Source organism: Gekko japonicus, unplaced genomic scaffold (assembly GCF_001447785.1).
Source record: "Gekko japonicus isolate JY-2015 unplaced genomic scaffold, Gekko_japonicus_V1.1 scaffold1726, whole genome shotgun sequence".
NCBI classification, from domain to species: Eukaryota; Metazoa; Chordata; class Lepidosauria; order Squamata; family Gekkonidae; genus Gekko; species Gekko japonicus.
Window position 1 is genome coordinate 336,882 of NW_015168706.1, and position 17,584 is coordinate 354,465.

The window sequence follows — 17,584 nt, forward strand, 5'->3', positions numbered from 1 at the left end:
CTCCCTCCCTCCCTCCCTCCCTGGTCTTTCTTTCTTTCCTTCTTTCCTTCCTTCCTTCTCTTTCTTTCGCCATATCCTTGCTCTCACCTGGATCATGCGATGCCCTCTGGCCAGCAAGCTCCAAACGTACAAGCAGGTTGATCTTTGATCCCATCAGTGTCGAAAGCAGCACTTGCCGGCTAGCTCAGCACAGCTGATTAGCTGCTCTCCTTGACCCACACAGGGAGCTCTAGAGAGATTGCTCTGCTATTGGTTGGGCTAGTTGCATGGAGCCTCCACCGTCCAAGGCAGTGCACCTCAGAGTTCCATGTGCTACAGGGGCAAACAGCAGGGAACAGCCGTTACAGAGTTAGATGGGATTTGCATTCTTTGGTTGCCATAGCAGTGTGCCATGGCGTTGTGGACAGAGTGTCAGTCTCTAGGATCTGGGAGGGCTGGCTTCCGATCCCTGCTTGAACACAAAACTCACTCTGTGTTCTCGTTCTTGGGTCATTCAGCCTCGCTTGCGTCACAGGATACAATGAAGGGAAGGCAATTTCCATCAAGCCCTTCTGAGGCTAGGGTTGCCAACATCCAGGTGGCCCCTGGGGATCTCCTGCTATTACAGTTGATCTCCAGACAACCAGGATCAGTTCTCCTGGAGAAAATGGCTGAGGAGGAGGAGGAGGAGAAGGAGAGCGAGGAGATTGGATTCATACTCCGCCCTTCACTACCCAAAGGCGTCTCAGAGCGGCTTACAATCTCCTTCCCCTTCCCCTCCCCACAACAGACACCCAGTGAGGCAGGCGGGGCTGAGAGAGCTCTTTCGAGGACCGCTCCTGAGAGAACAGCTCTGAGAGAGCTTGTGACTGGCCCAAGGTCACACCAGCAGCTGCATGGGGGGAGGAGTAAGGAATCAAACCTGGTTCTCCCAGATTAGAGTCCACGCTCCCAGCCACTACACCAAACTGTTGCATTGTATGGTATTATACCTCACCGAAGTCTCTCCGCTTCTTAAACCCCGCCTTCCTCAGGCTCCACCCCCCAGAATCTCTAGGTATTTCCGACCGTAGTTGCCAGCCTCCAGGTGTGGACTGGACATCTCCCAGAATGACGACTGATCTACAGACAACAGAAATTGCTTATTTATTATTGATGTATTCAGGGGTCATTTCGTAGAAAAAGAGGTGCAGGAGCTCATTAGCATAAATCATTAGCATAACTTATTTGCATATGCCACACACCCCCGACATCACCGGAAGTGTGTCAGACGGCAACACCCACCGCTCAGGCTCCACTGGACTGTTTTGGATTGCTAGCTATTGGGGGGGGGGGGGGTGTGGATTTCCCTCGCAGAGGAGGGAGAGCTTGTGCCTGAACAAAACCTGGTCTTAAAGGTGCTACTGGACTGTTTTGGGGGCCGGGGGGGAGTTCTGCATTTTACCTGGCTGCTTCTTGCTCTGACTGAGGGCTGCTGGGAGCAGGGGGTGGGGCTTGTTGCATGTGCCCGCCCCCTGGGCTCTTTACTGTCGGAGCTCTGCTCCTGTGCGCTCCTGCAGGAAGTGACCCTTGGATGTATTCAAAACATTTATTCCACTTCTGGGGGGGAATGGCTGCTGGGGAAGGCGGGCTGCGTGGTGTTATGCCCTACCAAGGTCCCTCCCCTCCCTCAACCCCACCCTCCCAGGCTCCGCCCCCCAATCACCAGGTATTTCCGAACCGTGGGTTGGCATGCCATAGGGCAGGGCATAATGCCACGCAGTCCTGCTTCCAAAGCAGCCCATTTCTCCAGACGTGGGACGAATAAGTAAGTCTAGAGATCAGTCGTCACTCCGGGAGATCTCCAGCCCCCGTCTGGAGGTTGAGGAAAAGGAAACAAAGAACTGTGATATATTATGCCACAAAAGTCTCCAAACACGAGAAATTTCTTTTTCCAGTATTCAGTTTACTGGGCGCGATTCAAACGCCACCGACACCAACGGACCATGCAGATCGTCTCGCTTCGTGTACAACTTTGTCAAAGTGAATACTGTCGAAATACAAGAGGGCTATTTTTGGGCAGGAACGCACAGGAACGGAGTTCCGCCTGGCTCCTGAGTTGGCCACGCCCAGCAGGAACTGATTAGCATAACAGGCCACACCCAACAGAAGACACTCATTAGGATTGGCTACATTAGGGGTGTGTGGCCTAACATGCAAAGGAGTTCCTGCTACAAAAAAAGCCCTGGGTTTTGACAACAAACAAGGTAAACAGAAGAAGAAGCAAAAGGTGGGTGTGGCTGGATGACCACACTTCTGGTAACATGGGGGTGTGGCCTAATGTGCTAATGAGCGGTGCTGTCAGGGTGTGACCTAATATGCTAATGAGTTTTGCTGTTGGGTGTGGCCTATTATGCTAATGTGCTGATTAATCCGTTTAACAAACTCACTGGTAGCAAACTGATGGATTCTGAAGACTGTCACTATGAAATGCTAACAGTGAGTTTGTTAAATGGATTCATCTTGTATTTCGACGCTATTCGCTTTGACAAAGTTGTACACGAAACGAGATGATATGCATGGTCCGCTGCCGATGACCGAGACCTTTGGAGGGGAAGGGGAGGCCACAAATGTCCTAGTAGGGTTTGCTGCCTATTCATTCCCACGGCCATGATATTGGGGAAAGCCTGAATTTTTAAAAAAGTGTGTTCATTTAGAGCTTTGGGGCGTCCAAAGCTCTTTCTGCGGGTGGTCTCTTTTTATTTCCAGCCGCCCCATCAGACTGAGCTGCGCTCTGCTTTCCTGTCGCCAGGGCTGAGGATACCTTTTGCTTCTGGCCAGAGATGAGAAGGTGACCTTCCCTGTTTTGTAGCACAGCTTCCCCACAGCCCGGCTCCACCGGTTCTTAGGAATTCAGGAAACACAATGAAACCAGATAGCCAAAGCAAGAGTTCATCCTCCATAGGCTGTTAGGCACCCAGCTCTTTCTTTCTTTCTTTCTTTCTTTCTTTCTTTCTTTCTTTCTTTCTTTCTTTCTTTCTTTCTTTCTTTCTTTCTTTCTTTCTCTCTTTCTCTCTCTTTCTTTCTCTCTTTCTTTCTCTCTTTCTTTCTCTCTTTCTTTCTCTCTTTCTTTCTCTCTTTCTTTCTCTCTTTCTTTCTCTCTTTCTCTCTTTCTTTCTCTCTTTCTTTCTCTCTCTCTCTCTCTCTTTCTCTCTCTCTCTCTCTCTCTCTCTTTCTCTCTTTCTCTCTCTCTTTCTCTCTCTCTTTCTCTCTTTCTCTCTCTCTTTCTCTCTCTCTTTCTCTCTCTCTTTCTCTCTCTTTCTCTCTCTTTCTCTCTCTTTCTCTCTCTTTCTCTCTCTTTCTCTCTCTTTCTCTCTTTCTTTCTCTCTTTCTTTCTCTCTTTCTCTCTTTCTTTCTCTCTTTCTTTCTCTCTTTCTTTCTCTCTTTCTTTCTCTCTTTCTTTCTCTCTTTCTCTCTTTCTTTCTCTCTTTCTTTCTCTCTCTCTCTCTCTCTCTCTCTCTCTCTCTCTCTCTCTTTGGGGGGGTCCCCACTGGCACAGAGCACCAATTAGACAGCTCCTGATTCCGTGAGCAGCCTTGTCCGAGCCCCCTCCCTCTTCGCAGGAGAGGTCGCCTGTGCTCGGCTGTCTCTGCGGATCGCCACCGAGCCCAAAAAAGAGGCGGTATGGCTCTGCAGATACTAGAAGGCACTTTCCTTCCCGAGGTAAAGGTATCGCTCGGGATTGCTGCAAGCGTCCTTTGCAGCCAGGGTCTGCATTGCAGTTGTTCCGCAGCAGCAGCAGCTGGTGGTGGGCAAAACTTGCAGCCGCAGCAGGCTTGCCAGCTCGCTGGCTGAGCCGCACCCCCGTCCAGATGGCGCAGAATGCAAGCCTGGGCCCCCTCGCTTTGGCATAGATGAATCTGCAGGCGCAAGGATTTCTGCAGTCCTGCTCAGGTCATTCAGTGTGTGTGTGTGTGGGGGGGGTTGCACCTGAATCTCATCTGCTTTTCCAAAACGTTTCTAGTTTCAGAACGAAATTTGAGTCCAGTGGCGCCTCTTAAGACCAACGGAGTTTAATTCTGGGTATAAGCTTTCGTGTGTACACACACTTCTTCGGATACATTGAAACAGACTTCGCCGACCATCACATATAGGTGGGGGGTTAGATGCCGGGAAGGGCTAATTAGAGTCAATATGCATAAGGAACTGAGTGATGAGTATAGCTCAGGTTGGATTAAAGCAGTTGGTAAGACCTGTGAATGGCAGCAAAACAGCATACAGATCATAAAAGAGTTAAACAGATGCGAGAACGGAGTGACTTTGCATGTGTCCTGAGATAAGAACCCAGTATCTCTGTTAAGCCCTGGGGGTTCCATTGTCCCGTTGTAGTAACTTGTAATTCAGCAGTCTCCCATTCCAGCCTGTTTCTGAAACTCCTGCAGTAAAACAGCTACTTTGAGGTCCCCCACTGAGTGTCCTGGGAGGCTCAAATCTTCTCCTAGAGGTTTCTTACTTTTGTGATTCTTGAGATCAGATTTGTGTCCATTTATCCTTTGGTGTAGGGTTTGACCTGTTTGCCCTATGCAGAGAACGTTTCTGATTCTGGAAGCTTTTGCTGCCTGCCTCGATATCAAACATGTGGACCAGGGATCCTGACCTGGATAGCCCAGGCTAGCCCAATCTCGCCAGATCTCAGAAGCTAAGCAGGGTTGGCCATGGCTAGGAATTGGAAGAGCCACCTCCAAGAAATACCAGGGCCATGACACTGAGGCAGTCAGCAACAAACCACCTCTGAAACGTCTCTTGCCTTAAAGACAAGTCTACCTCGTCACCTAGTGGTGCAGAATGCTAAAAGAGCTAGAACTTCTGCCTGCCAGACAATCTTAGGATCTCCTGACTATTCTACACACAAGACCACACAATACTTAATGTACTTGGATGGGAGACCACCAAGGAATTCCAGGGCTGCTGCTACACAGAGGCAGGCAATGGCAAACCACCTCTGAAGGATCTCTTGCCATAAAAACAAGTCTAGCTCTCCACCTAGTGATGCATAATGCTAAAAGAGCTAGAACTTGTGGCTGCCGGACAATCTTAGGATCTCCTGGCTATTCTACACACAATGCCATAAAATAATTAAACCTCTCTTGCCTTAAAAACAAGTCTAGCTCGCCACCTAATGGTAAACGTAAAGGTTCCCTTGCTCGAAAGCCAGTCGAATCCGACTCTAGGGTTGCGGTGCTCATCTCCGTTTACGAAGCGGCACATCAACCTTTCCCTCGTTTTCCCTGCCCTTCTTTTTGGACCAGCTTCCCGGCTCTGATTGGATGAGCTGCTCACTGCCTTGGTGTCGGACTGGGATCTGGGAGACCCAGGTTCTGATCCCCACTCGTGCCACGGAAGCCCGCTGGGTGACTTTGGGCCAGTCACATCCTCTCAGCCAAACCTACCTCACGGGGTTGTTGTGAGGACAGAATGAAGGAGAGGAGAGCGATGTCAGCCGTTCTGGGTTCCCAGGGGGGAGAAAGATATAAAGTAAAGGGATAAATAAATTTTGGATTGTTTCAGTGGCTTGCATGGGACCCAGGGGTCATTTCCTGCAGGAGCGCGCAGGAGCGGAGCTCCGGCAGTAAAGAGCCGAGGGGGCGGGCACATGCAACAAGCCCCACCCCCTGCTCCCAGCAGCCCTCAGTCAGAGCAAGAAGCAGCCAGGAAAGTTGCAGAGCTCCCCCCCCCCCCAAGTCCAAAACAGTCCAGTGGCACCTTTAATTTTTTTAAAAAATAATTCTTTATTGTTTAATTTCATAAAACATTCCATCACCAACACCATCCATGTGCGACCTCCAGGCAATAGATACATAAATAACATTCCATACAGTATTATATCACAATCAATCCAAGTACAACTCTATTGCTCTATTAAACTTCCATCTTAATCTTATAATCAAATTAACCTCTCAATTTCCTATTTAACTGACTAATCATCCCAAATTGTTAAAACTTTCCCAAATACCCCGCCATCCTTCTGAACCAGTCCTCCTCCTGTTCACTAACCTTTAACCCATTTATTCTACGTATCTTCATCGTAAGATACTCTTAAGATTATTATATTATTCATTTTATCCCTCCAGTGATTAATCGTGAGTTCCTCGGCTTCTTTCCAATTCCTTGCTATCACTTGTCTTGCTGCTACTAGCATCAAATCAATCCATTTACATTCCTCTTTTAACCTTAACCCTATACCATCCAGACTAATAAGTGCCATTGCTTTAGATATTCTTACCCTTCTTCCCACGATCCCCGACACTTCTATACCAATCTGATCCCTGAACTTTTTTTTTACCAAAGGACAATCCCACCTTTAAGACCAAGTTTTATTCAGGTACAAGCTCTCCCTCCTCTGTGAGGACAGATCTGCACGTTCCCCCCCGCCCCCTGTAGCTAGCAATCCAAAACAGTCCAGCGGAGCCTGAGTAGTGGGTGTTGCCTTCTGATACACTTCTGGTGACGTCAGGGGGTGTGGCATATGCAAATGAGTTATGCTAATGAGTTATTCTAATGAGCTCCTGCACTTTTTCTACGAAATGACCCCTGGAGGGACCCATGCATGAGTCTTCTTGGGGCTACAAAGATTTGACTTCAGTATCAGAGGGCCTCAATCCAGTGCCTTTTTCTCTCCCTCTAGCTCCTGGTCCGTGGCCTTGGTGGGTGCCGTGGTCCTTGTAGGCTTGTTCGCTCTGGTCTACCTTCCCAGTCAGTCCCAGGATCCTCTCTTCTATGGTATGTTGACTCCCCTCTTCCTCCTGCTGGATCATACCAAAGGTCTGTCTACTGACCCTTCCTGTTTCCCATACGGGCCACCCAAATCCCCTCTGGCACGTGTCTCAACATGTCGAAACTTACAAACCCCACGATAAAAATATCGAGTATTCTTATTGCAAAATACAAGACTCCCCCAAACCCGCCTCTTCCTCCGAAGTCACCTTGCAACTCTTGAGCATCTGACATGAAGGCTGTGGTCACACGGTCATTTTGATCGGGTTTCACCGCTGTTCCCTCTCTCATTTAAAATTGCTGATCAGACGCCCACATCCGTCTCCCGCACCGAAGTGGGCTCACTCGCACGATCCTCCCGGTTCCCTAGCGAGTTTTCCGACACCAGGAAAATCAACTACTTTCTGGGTACTTGCGCTGTGAATCTGCGATTTTGCCTATCTGGACAGCCATCTCTCGCAATGATTGCAATTAGGTTGTGTGAACATCCTTCTTCCGGTAGGTTGTTTTTTGTTTTTGCGACTCCCACCATTGTGCGCATGTGCATATGTGCACATCTGTGCATGCGCATATGCACATGCGCAAAGATTTTTTAAAAAAAATGTGCTGTGTTGCCACTTGGGCAGTGCCCGGAGCATTGTCACGCAAAGCAAGCGGTTGGGCAAGGGATGTGTGATCATCTGAACCCGCTTATTTATTATTATTTTTTATACCCCTCCCTCCCCGCATGCGGGCTCAGGGTGGCTTACATAGGCACAGTAGTACAATAAAATATAACACGATTAAAACAATTTAGGCACCCAAAGTGCGATAAAATTACAGAATTAACCACTTAAAACGCAATTCAATCCTACAGGATGCATCGGTAATTAAAATACTCACTCATTATTATATATCACAGTGAGGTCAGAAGAAAGGGGGGGGGTGCCATAGGCTGAGATGTCCCAGATGGCTAATCAGCCCACCCCGACGGCACTGCTCTGCAGTACACGCTTAAAAATATCCCCGATCAAATCTACAGCAGGAACAAATCGCGGTATGCTTTCCGTGTGACCACAGCCTTAGTCTATGTGGCTCTTACATGAAGCAAGTTTGGCCACCCCTGCTTTATATGTTTTTTACAATGAATGCTTACAAACCAACAAGGTGCAAAAGACGCATACAATTACCAATACATCATTAATATGATGGAATGTCCAGTGAAAAGCACAGTCTTATATATCTCTGTGGTGGATGTCGTCCCTTGGAGTAAGAAAGCTGCCAATACATACCAAATTTCAAGTGCCCAGATATTCGTCAATATTTCTTCAAAGGGATCCAGAAAACGTATTCACTGTGTGATATATTCAGAAACCCAATAAATCATCTATCGGGACTTGCACAGATTTTCCGTTTCACAATAAGGCTCCCTCATAGATGGAATTTCTACTTATCCAGTCCTGAAGGAAAAAATACTTCAAAGAACAAGCAAGGACAATACCACTGAGACCTGTCCCCATAGATTCTAACCTGAGACCTGTCCCCATAATCTTTCTCTTCTAGTGTTTATGGTCTTTTCCTTCACATCTGTGATCGATGCAATAATTGCGCTGGAAGAAGATGGCTATATCGGCGGATTCATGGAGTTCTACATGAAAGAGGTACCGGACCAGAAAAAACCTGTTTTTTCCCGAATTTTTCCGGTTTTTTTCCGGGCCTTCACATCTCTAGGGGTGGCCCCAGATTCAAGCTTACCCCAGACCAGTGTTCCCTCTAAGCTGAGTTAGTGTGAGCTAGCTCACAATTTCTTAGCCTCTGGCTCACACTTTTTTGTCCTGGCTCAGGAAGGTTGGCTCCAGAGCAAACTAATTTATCCAGCAGCCAAATCGCTCGCTCACAACTTTAGTGCCAGTGGCTCACAAAGTAGAGTTTTTTCTCACAAGACTCCACGGCTTAGAGGGAGCGTTGCCCCAGACTGGCTGCACAGTTTGGCTCCCGATCCTCGGGCTCTGAGATTGAAAATAGGCGGCTGCAGGACTTGACACAGTCGGGCTGTTGTCCAGGGCCACCACTTCTGGGAAAGGGGCCCCTCTGGACCGGAGACACGGGCTGTTTTCCAAAGGGAGAAGTGCTGGGGGTGGGGGGACAGTGGAGGAGGCTGAGCGCATCTTCCTTGGCCGCCTCCCCACCACGATGCTCATTTGGGTCGGCCGAGAGACCCCTCTTTCCTGATCCTTTTAGACCTGGAATCAATGGGCGCACACACATGAACAATGCCCTCAATCCACTTTCACTGCCCTGTGCAACTGGATTTTACTGTACGGAATGGGAAAATCCACTTCCAAACAATCGCTGAAGTGTTGTTATTCAGCATGTGTGAATCAGACCATTGGTTGCGCCATCAAGGTCAGTCTTGTCTACTCTTGACTGTCAGCGGCTCTCTCGGGGCTCAGGCTGAGGTCTTCCTCATCTCCAGTTTGGTGTAGTAGTTAGGAGTGTGGAGACTAATCTGGGAGAACCGGGTTTGATTCCCCATTCCTCCAGCTGGGTGACCTTGGGTCAGTCACAAATTCTCTCAGAGCTGTTCTCTCAGGAGCAGTTCTTGAAAGAGCTCTCTCAGCCTCACCTACCTCCCGGGGCATCTGTTGTGGGGAGGGGAAGGGAAAGGAGATTGTAAGCCACTCTCCTTCGGGTAGTGAAGGGCGGGGTATAAATCCAATCTCCTCCTCCTCTTCTTCTCCTTCTCCTCCACCTTCAGCTTTCTTCTCCTTCTTCTCCTTCTCCTCCTCCTTCCTCCTTTTAACCAGAGATTCCAGGATTGAGCCTGGGACATTTAGGTGGGGACTTCTTGTTAGCAGAGTTTGAATATGCAAAGGAAGCGGAGCTCCGACTGTTTACAGAAAAATTAGTAGGTTCGTTATAGAAGAACAAACTGTTATAGAACATACAGAGGGAAAGCCCAAACTAACCAGTCTAACTGCCATGAGAGGAACAAAGAGCCAACAGGAAGCTCTACAGGAGCAGGAAGTCTCCAGAAGAGCCAATCAGGAGACAGCAAGGACACAATTTGAAGAAGTGGGCAGTCCCTAGTCTAGCTATGCTAACTCCCAGTCCTTCAGCTGTTCCCCCTGTAGGGTGATTCTCAGATCTTCTTCATAAGGCTGCACTATAGACCTTGCATATTCCAGCACTTCTTCCCGTCACATGGCAGGTAAAATGCACAGGAAGGAAAGGCGACAGAGGACGAGAAGAGATTGGATTTCTACCCCGCCCTTCACTACCCAAGGGAGTCTCAGAGTAGCTTACAATCTCCTTTCCCTTCCCCTCCCCACAACAGACACCCTGTGAGGTAGGTGGGGCTGAGAGAGCTCTCTCGAGAACTGCCCTTGAGAGAACAGCTCGGCGAGAACTTGTGACTGACCCAAGGTCACCCAGCTGGCCGCACACGTAGGAGTGGGGAATAAAGCCCGGTTCTCCCAGATTAGAGTCGGCGCTCCTAACCACGACACCAAACTGGTGTCGAAATACAGACGGGATGGCTCCTCTCCCCACTCAAGTGTACACACGGCATCAGACAAAAGTGTCGATCCGGTTCCCGGACCTGACCTCTGAACTCCAAAGAAGCAGTCAGGTTCCTCCGAAGAATCCGAACGTCGCCCTGTTCCAGGCACAGCTACGACGGACCAAAAGAATCTCTTGTGAGGGGATGTAGCCTAAACGGTGTGTGATATCGGTTCTGTTCCATTTCCAGGGCAGCCGGAGCAGAACCGGGACTCACCTCTCTCTGATGCTTCTCTTGCCAGGGTGAGCCCTACCTCCGCACGGCCTACGGCATTATGATCTGTTACTGGGACGGCGTGGTCCACTACGGTCTCTACCTCGCGATGATTACAGCCATGTCTCAACGGTAAGTGGGGGATGACTGTAAAGTGCAGGGGGTTTGCCATGGCGAGGGGTTCAGGGAAGGCGTGGGACAGGCAGAAGTTCAAGGGGAGCAGCTGGGAGAAGAAGGTACAGTGCGGGGGGGCATTGCACTGGCTGGATTGCAGCTGTCGGCAGCTCAAACAGGGAGAGTTTGGAGCTGAGCCTTCATGGGAGATGATTTTGGTCATCGGTTCAGGAAGCACCTGCTGCGGTGGCTCAAGTGGTTAAGACGCTGAACTGCAGGCTGTGGAAGGTCGGTAGTTCAGCAGTTCGAGACCCGAGTGTGCCGCGTGACGGAGTGAGCTCCCGTCTCTAGTTCCAGCTCCTGCCAACCTAGCCGTTCGAAAGCAAGAAATTGCAAGTAGATCAATAGGTACCACTTCGGTGGGAAGGTAACAGCGTTCTGTGCGCCTTGGTGTTTAGTCATGCCAGCCACATGACCACGGAAACGTCTTCGGGCAGCGCTGGCTCTTCGGCTTTGAAACGGAGATGAGCACCGCAACCCTAGAGTCGGACTCGACTGGCTTTCGAGCAAGGGAGCCTTTACCTTTACTTTTACTTCAGGAAGCACCGCTTGACAGAAAAGGTATGGTTAGGTTGTAGAACTCGCTGCCAAAAGAGAGAGCCATGGCCACTAGGTTTAAAAACAAACAAACAGATGAGTAACTCAAGAAGGATAGATCTCTCTGCAGGTGTTAGCCACGGCAGTTTAGGTGGAACCTCCATGTGTGGAGATAGTATACCTTCATATACCGAATGCTGGCGATGAATAGCACGGGTAGGGAGCTGGTCTTGCTGGTCAATGTCGGAACCTTCTGGTCCAATCCAGCAAAGCAGCTCTGAAGCGAAGGGTGAAGTTTGTTTTCGTAGAGAAAGGAAGGGCAGGGTAATTTTTTTAAATTTCTGTTAATTTAATTTTAAAAAACGGCGTCCCGTTAAACTGGTGTTGGTGGGAAATAATGCTTGTCAAGTCCCAGCAGATTTATGGAGACCCCAGAGGGTTTTCCAAGGCAAGAGGCGTTCAGAGGTGGTTTTTCCCTTGCCTGCCTCTGCGTAGCAACCCTGGACTTCCTTGGTGGTCTCCCTTCCAAATACTGACGAGGGCTGACCCTGCTTAGCTTACAAGACCTGACCCAATCAGGCTAGCCAGGGTTAGCCAGGTCAGGGCATGATCATTCATACTGGAATAATATTGATTACCAAAGTTTCTGCTGAAGGTCAGCAGTTATATCTAATGAAACTAGACTGCATTGGGGAAAGGACCTTAGGCTAGCAGAAATGTGCAAGTACAGTGGATCCGACCCTACCTACCTACCTACCTACCTGTCTGTCTATCTGTCTGTCTGACTATCATCTATCTATTGTCTATCATCTATCTGTCTGTCTGTCTGTCGATCTATTATCTGTCTGTCTATCTATCATCTATTGTCTGTCTGTCTATCTATCATCTATCTATCTGTCTGTCTAGTTGTAATGATTTACCAAACCGCTTTTACTTACGGTATATTTATTGTATTTATGTAAAGTTGTTTTATGGACTGATGTTTTATCAATGTTGGTTTTATTAATGCTGTGAGCCGCTCTGAGCCGCTTCGGCGGAAGGGCGGGATAAAAGTCGAACAAATAAATAAATGTCTATCTGTCTATCATCTGTCTGTCTGTCTATCTATCATCTATCTGTCTGTCTGTCTGTCTATGACTGTCATCTATCTATCCGTCTATGTCTGTCTATCATCTATCTGTCTGTCTGTCTATCATCTATCCATCATCTATTGTCTATCAGCTATCTATCTGCCTGTCTATCATCTGTCTGTCTGCCTGTCTTTCTGTCTGTCTGTCTGTCTGTCTGTCTATCTATGTATCTATCTACCCAGCATTGGCTTCTCTTATGTTCTTATGTCTGGGGCAAGGGATGCTCTCTATTCTTGGTGCTTGAGAGGGGCTGCAGTGGGAGGGGTTCTGGTGTCCTGGCCCCACTGCTGGACCTCCTGATGGCCCCTGGTGTTTCTGGCCACTGTGTGACAGAGTGTTGGAATGTCTGTCATCTATCTATCTGTCTATGTCTATCTATCATCTATCTGTCTGTCTGTCTGTCTATCTATCATCTATCTATCATCTATTGGCTATCATCTATCTGTCTATCTGCCTGTCTATCATCTGTCTGTCTGTCTGTCTGTCTGTCTGTCTGTCTGTCTGTCTGTCTGTCTGTCTATCTATCTATCTATCTATCTATCTATCTATCTATCTATCTATCTATCTATGGCACAAAGAAAGCCCAGCATCCCCGTTTGAAAGACAGGGCAGCCGACGTCCATGGGGGTTCTAACGATAAAGATTCTCTTATTCTTTTTCAGAAAGAGTTACCGGAGTTTTGGCCTGTACTGGATTGGGTCCCTCACGATGAGTCTTCTGGTTTTCTTGCCGGGCAACATTGTTGGTGAGAAGCTTTGTGCCCGTTCTATGCTTTGGATGCCGTGACAGAAAGACATGGAGAGGAGTGTGTCAGAATAGTTGTACAGTTCTTTCTTTCCATCTGAAGTTTGAAAGAAAGCCTCGGTCTCTCCCGTTCCCATTGGTAGCACGGCACAGAGGGTCGCTCGGGGCAAGATTAAACAATCAGATTTTAAAGACCCGAATTCTGAAACATTAATGACAGACACTAAACGTTTGGACAGGGAACGGTGGCAGTTCAAAGGCAGATGTGGCTGAATTTTGTGGCTTGGTTTTGTTTGATTGGCCAGCTTTAGCCAAAACTACAAATGATGGCCGAAGGGAGGACTGGTAGTTGATGCCCACTGTTTACTTATTTATTATTTTATTAAATTAGATTTATTAGTCCGCCTTTCCCTAAAACCAACGTTAAAATGCCTATATCAGCAAATAAAACAATGGACTTCCCAAGATGGTGGAAGAAAGATTTTAAGTTCCGTGTGGAAACTCAAAACACTGCAGAGATATGATGCTGGTCAGGACCCGCCCAGCACAGCAGGAGGATGGGGTAAATTATGCTCCCCTGGGGCTGCTTTGGGTCATGAAAATAGTGTGAGGGGGAAAAGGTGTGAGGCTCTCCTCACCCTGTGTCATGGTCCTGCCCAGAAATGGGGGGGGGGGCCCATCATTACATCTAAATGGAGTTGCCATGATACTTGCAGCTGTTGCATAGCTGGGAAGTCCCCCGGGGTTGTTGCAAGTAAAATATAATTTGTGGCTCGGCTTGGGTCTCCTGTGTGTGAATTCACACCTGGTTGAAAATGATGCACATTTAACGAGGATAGTTCAGTGTGAATTATCCTTGTTAAATGTGCGTCGTTTTCAACTGGGTGTTTCTGTTCTGGTGTAGTGGTTAAGAGCGGCGGACTCTAATCTGGAGAATTGGGTTCGAGTCCCCATTCCTCCACGTGCAGCCAGCTGGGCGACCTTGGGTCAGTCACAAGCTCTCTCCGAGCTGTTCTCTCACGGGCAGTCCTCAAAAGAGGTCTCTCAGCCCCACCTACCTCACAGGGTGTCTGCTGTGGGGAGAGGAAGGGAAAGGAGATTGTAAGTCATTCTGAGTGAAGAGCGGGGTATAAATCCAACTCTTCTTCATCTTCTTCTTCTTCTTTGCATTGATGGCATAAAACAAACTGGGAACTCCTATGCCGAAAAGTGCCTGATTCTGACTAGTAACTGGCTCTGATTAGTAACAAGCAACTCAGGGAAACGAAAGCATTGCAGACTGCAGAAGCCAGCCAGCCAGCCAAATTAAAACTAAACTGTCTCCCTTCTCTCCCATTTGGAGGGCTCTTTTTGTAGCAGGAACTCCTTTGCATATTAGGTGACACAGCCCTAATGTAGCCAATCCTCCAAGAGCTTACAGTAGCCCCTGTAAGAAGAGCTCTGTAAGCTCTCGGAGGATTGGCTACATTAGGGGTGTGTCGCCTAATATGCAAAGGAGTGCCTGCTACGTCTGCACATGGTGGAGGAGGAGAGAGAAAGAGATGCATGTTTGTGTGTTCTCTCCATAGGGAAATATGGGTCTGAGATCCGGCTGGCCTACTTCCTCAACTTCCCTTATCTTCTCATCCCCATCTGGGCAGCAAGGAGAATCTTCAGCCAGCCCAAGCCTTTGCCCCTTCTGATGGCGGATAAGGTACTTAAAGGAGAGCCGTGCTGGATCAACAATTTATTCCAAACTTGTGCTAACACGGACCCCAGTTCTAACCTTTATGTCAACACATGACTTACTTCCTATGAACCACAACATTTCCCTATGAAGAAAGGTTAAAACGCTTGGGGTTCTTTAGCTTGGAGAAACATGACCGAGGTTTACAAGATTATGCATGCGATAGAGCAGGTCGAGAAAGAAGTACTTTTCTCCTTTTCTCACAATACAAGAACTCGTGGGCACTCCATGAAATTGCTGAGTGGTCGGGTTAGAACGGATAAAAGGAAGTGCTTCTTCACCCAAAGAGTGATTAACACATGGAATTCACTGCCACAGGAGGTGGTGGCGGCTTCAAGCATGGACAGCTTCAAGAGGGAATTAGATAAACATCTGGAGCAGAAGTCCATCAGTGGCTATTAGCCACAAGGTATAGGTAGGAACTCTCGGTCTGGGGCAAGTGATGCACTGTATTCTTGGTGCTTGGGGGGGGGGCAACAGTGGGAGGGCTTCTAGTGTCCTGGCCCCACCGCTGGACCTCCTGATGGCACCTGGTATTTTTGGCCACTGTGTGACAGAGTATTGGACTGGATGGGCCATTGGCCTGATCCAACATTGGCTTCTCTTATGTTCTTATGGATAAACATATGGAGCAGAGGTCCGTCAGGGGCTATTAGCCACAAGGTATAGATAGGAACTCTCAGTCTGGGGCAAGGGATGCTCTGTATTCTTGGTGCTTGGAGGGGGGGCAAGAGTGGGAGGGCTTCTAGTGCCCTGGCCCCACTGCTGGACCTCCTGATGGCCCCTGCTGTTTTTGGCCACTGTGTGACAGAGTGTTGGACTGGATGGGCCATTGGCCTGATCCAACATTGGCTTCTCTTATGTTCTTATCACAAATGGTTAACTCTCTATCAAATAAGGGGACAGCATCATCCGAGATCACTTAATGTCCAGTATACTTACACCATAGTCAGCACAGCACATTTTTATCTGCACACTACTATAACTTAAACATCACCCGACTTATTTAGATTACTATACACTATGCATACCTTTTATTAGCTCCCTAGAGTGGGGTTAGGGTCTGATCTTACAAATGTCACCTACTGTTATATTATCTCTACAATGTTACTTTCTGATACACTATAGTTTGTAAATATTCTGAAAAATAAATAAAAAATAAATTACAAAAAAAGGTGGGACTGGAGGTTTTGAAAAGAAGACTACTGCCCTTAAAGGTAAAGGTTCCCTTGCTCGAAAGCCAGTTGATTCCGACTCTAGGGTTGCGGTGCTCATCTCCGTTTCAAAGGCGAAGAGCCAGCGCTGTCCGAAGACGTTTCCGTGGTCACGTGGCCGGCATGACTACACACCAAGGCGCACGGAACGCTGTTACCTTCCCACCGAAGCGGTACCTATTTATCTACTTGCCATTTCTTGCTTTTGAACTGCTAGGTTGGCAGGAGCTGGAACTAGAGACGGGAGCTCACTCCGTCATGCGGCACACTCGGGTCTCGAACTGCTGAACTACTGACCTTCCACAGCCTGCAGTTCAGCGTCTTAACCACTGGAGCCACCGCAGCTCCAGTCATCTGCCCTTACCTGTTGTTAATCTCCAGCTTTTTGGAATCCTGGCGATAGACTGCTCCTTCACGTGGAGGGTCTATTTATCTACCCCTGGGAACAGCCTCCGTTTGAGAGCACACTGTATTTACCATTGCCTCCTGGATACCAAAGCAGGGGGACAGACATGAAACTGAGTCAGTCTGTTGGTTAAGAACAAAAGAGAAGCCATGTTGGATGAAGGCCGTGGCCCATCCAGTCCAACACTTGGTGGTACACATTAGCCCAAACCCAGGTGCCATCAGAGGTCAACCAGCAGGGCCAGACCTCCCAGTGTGCCCCCCCCCCAGCACCAAGAACACCACGAGCATCACTGCCCCTGACAGAATGTTCCACCTACAGCTTGTGGCTAATAGCCCCTCTTGAAGCTGGCTATGCTTGTAGCCACCACCAATGCTCCCTCTAGGATGTGGAGTCTTGTGAGCAAAAATTCTACTTTTGTAAGCTGCTGGCATTAAAGCTGTGAGCGAGCGATTTGGCTGCTGCATAAGTTAGTTTGCTCTGGTGCCATCCTTTCTGGGAGAAGAGGAAAAATGTGTGAGCTGGAGGCTAAAAAACTGTGAGCTAGCTCACACTAACTCAGCTTAGAGGGAACACTGGTCACCACCACTTCCTGCAGCAGTGAATTCCATGTATTAATTACGCTTTGGGTGAAGAAGTCCTTCCTTTGATCTGCCCTAAGCCTACTGCTCATTAATGTCGTTGAATGCCCATGACTTCTTGTATTGTGAGAAAGGGAGAAGAGTATTTCTTTGGGTGTGGTCAGACAGCGAGCTGAGAGCAGGTTAAACTGCTCCGGTTCTAACCAGATTATATTTGATTTGGACAGGGCTCTTTTTGTAGAAAAAGCCCAGCAGGAACTCATTAGCACAATAGGCCACACCCAACAGCAGGAACTCATTAGCATATTAGGCCACACCCTGACAGCACCGCTCATTAGCCCATTAGGCCACACCACCATGTTACCAGAAGTGTGGTCATCCAGCCACACCCACCTTTCCCTTCTTATTCTGTTTACCTTGTTTGTTGTCAAAACCCAGGGCTTTTAAAACTCCTTTGCATGTTAGGCCACACAGCCCTAATGTAGCCAATCCTAATGAGTTTCTGCTATTGGGTGTGGCCTATTATGCTAATGAGTTCCTGCTGGGCGTGGCCAACTTGGGAGCCAGCTGGAACTCCGTTCCTGTG

At 48.4% G+C, this 17,584-nt stretch overlaps 1 protein-coding gene across 1 annotated transcript in view; it reads left to right on the forward strand.

Annotated features, from left to right (window-relative positions):
* The window catches only part of TM6SF2 (transmembrane 6 superfamily member 2), a 37,341-nt gene that overhangs the window by 7,219 nt on the left and 12,538 nt on the right, over window positions 1-17,584 (forward strand). The window contains exons 2-6 of the mRNA XM_015415525.1: window positions 6,644-6,738; window positions 8,275-8,372; window positions 10,515-10,618; window positions 12,990-13,072; window positions 14,640-14,764. Of these exons, the coding sequence (XP_015271011.1) occupies window positions 6,644-6,738; window positions 8,275-8,372; window positions 10,515-10,618; window positions 12,990-13,072; window positions 14,640-14,764 (505 nt within the window). The remainder of the gene's footprint in view (window positions 1-6,643; window positions 6,739-8,274; window positions 8,373-10,514; window positions 10,619-12,989; window positions 13,073-14,639; window positions 14,765-17,584) is intronic.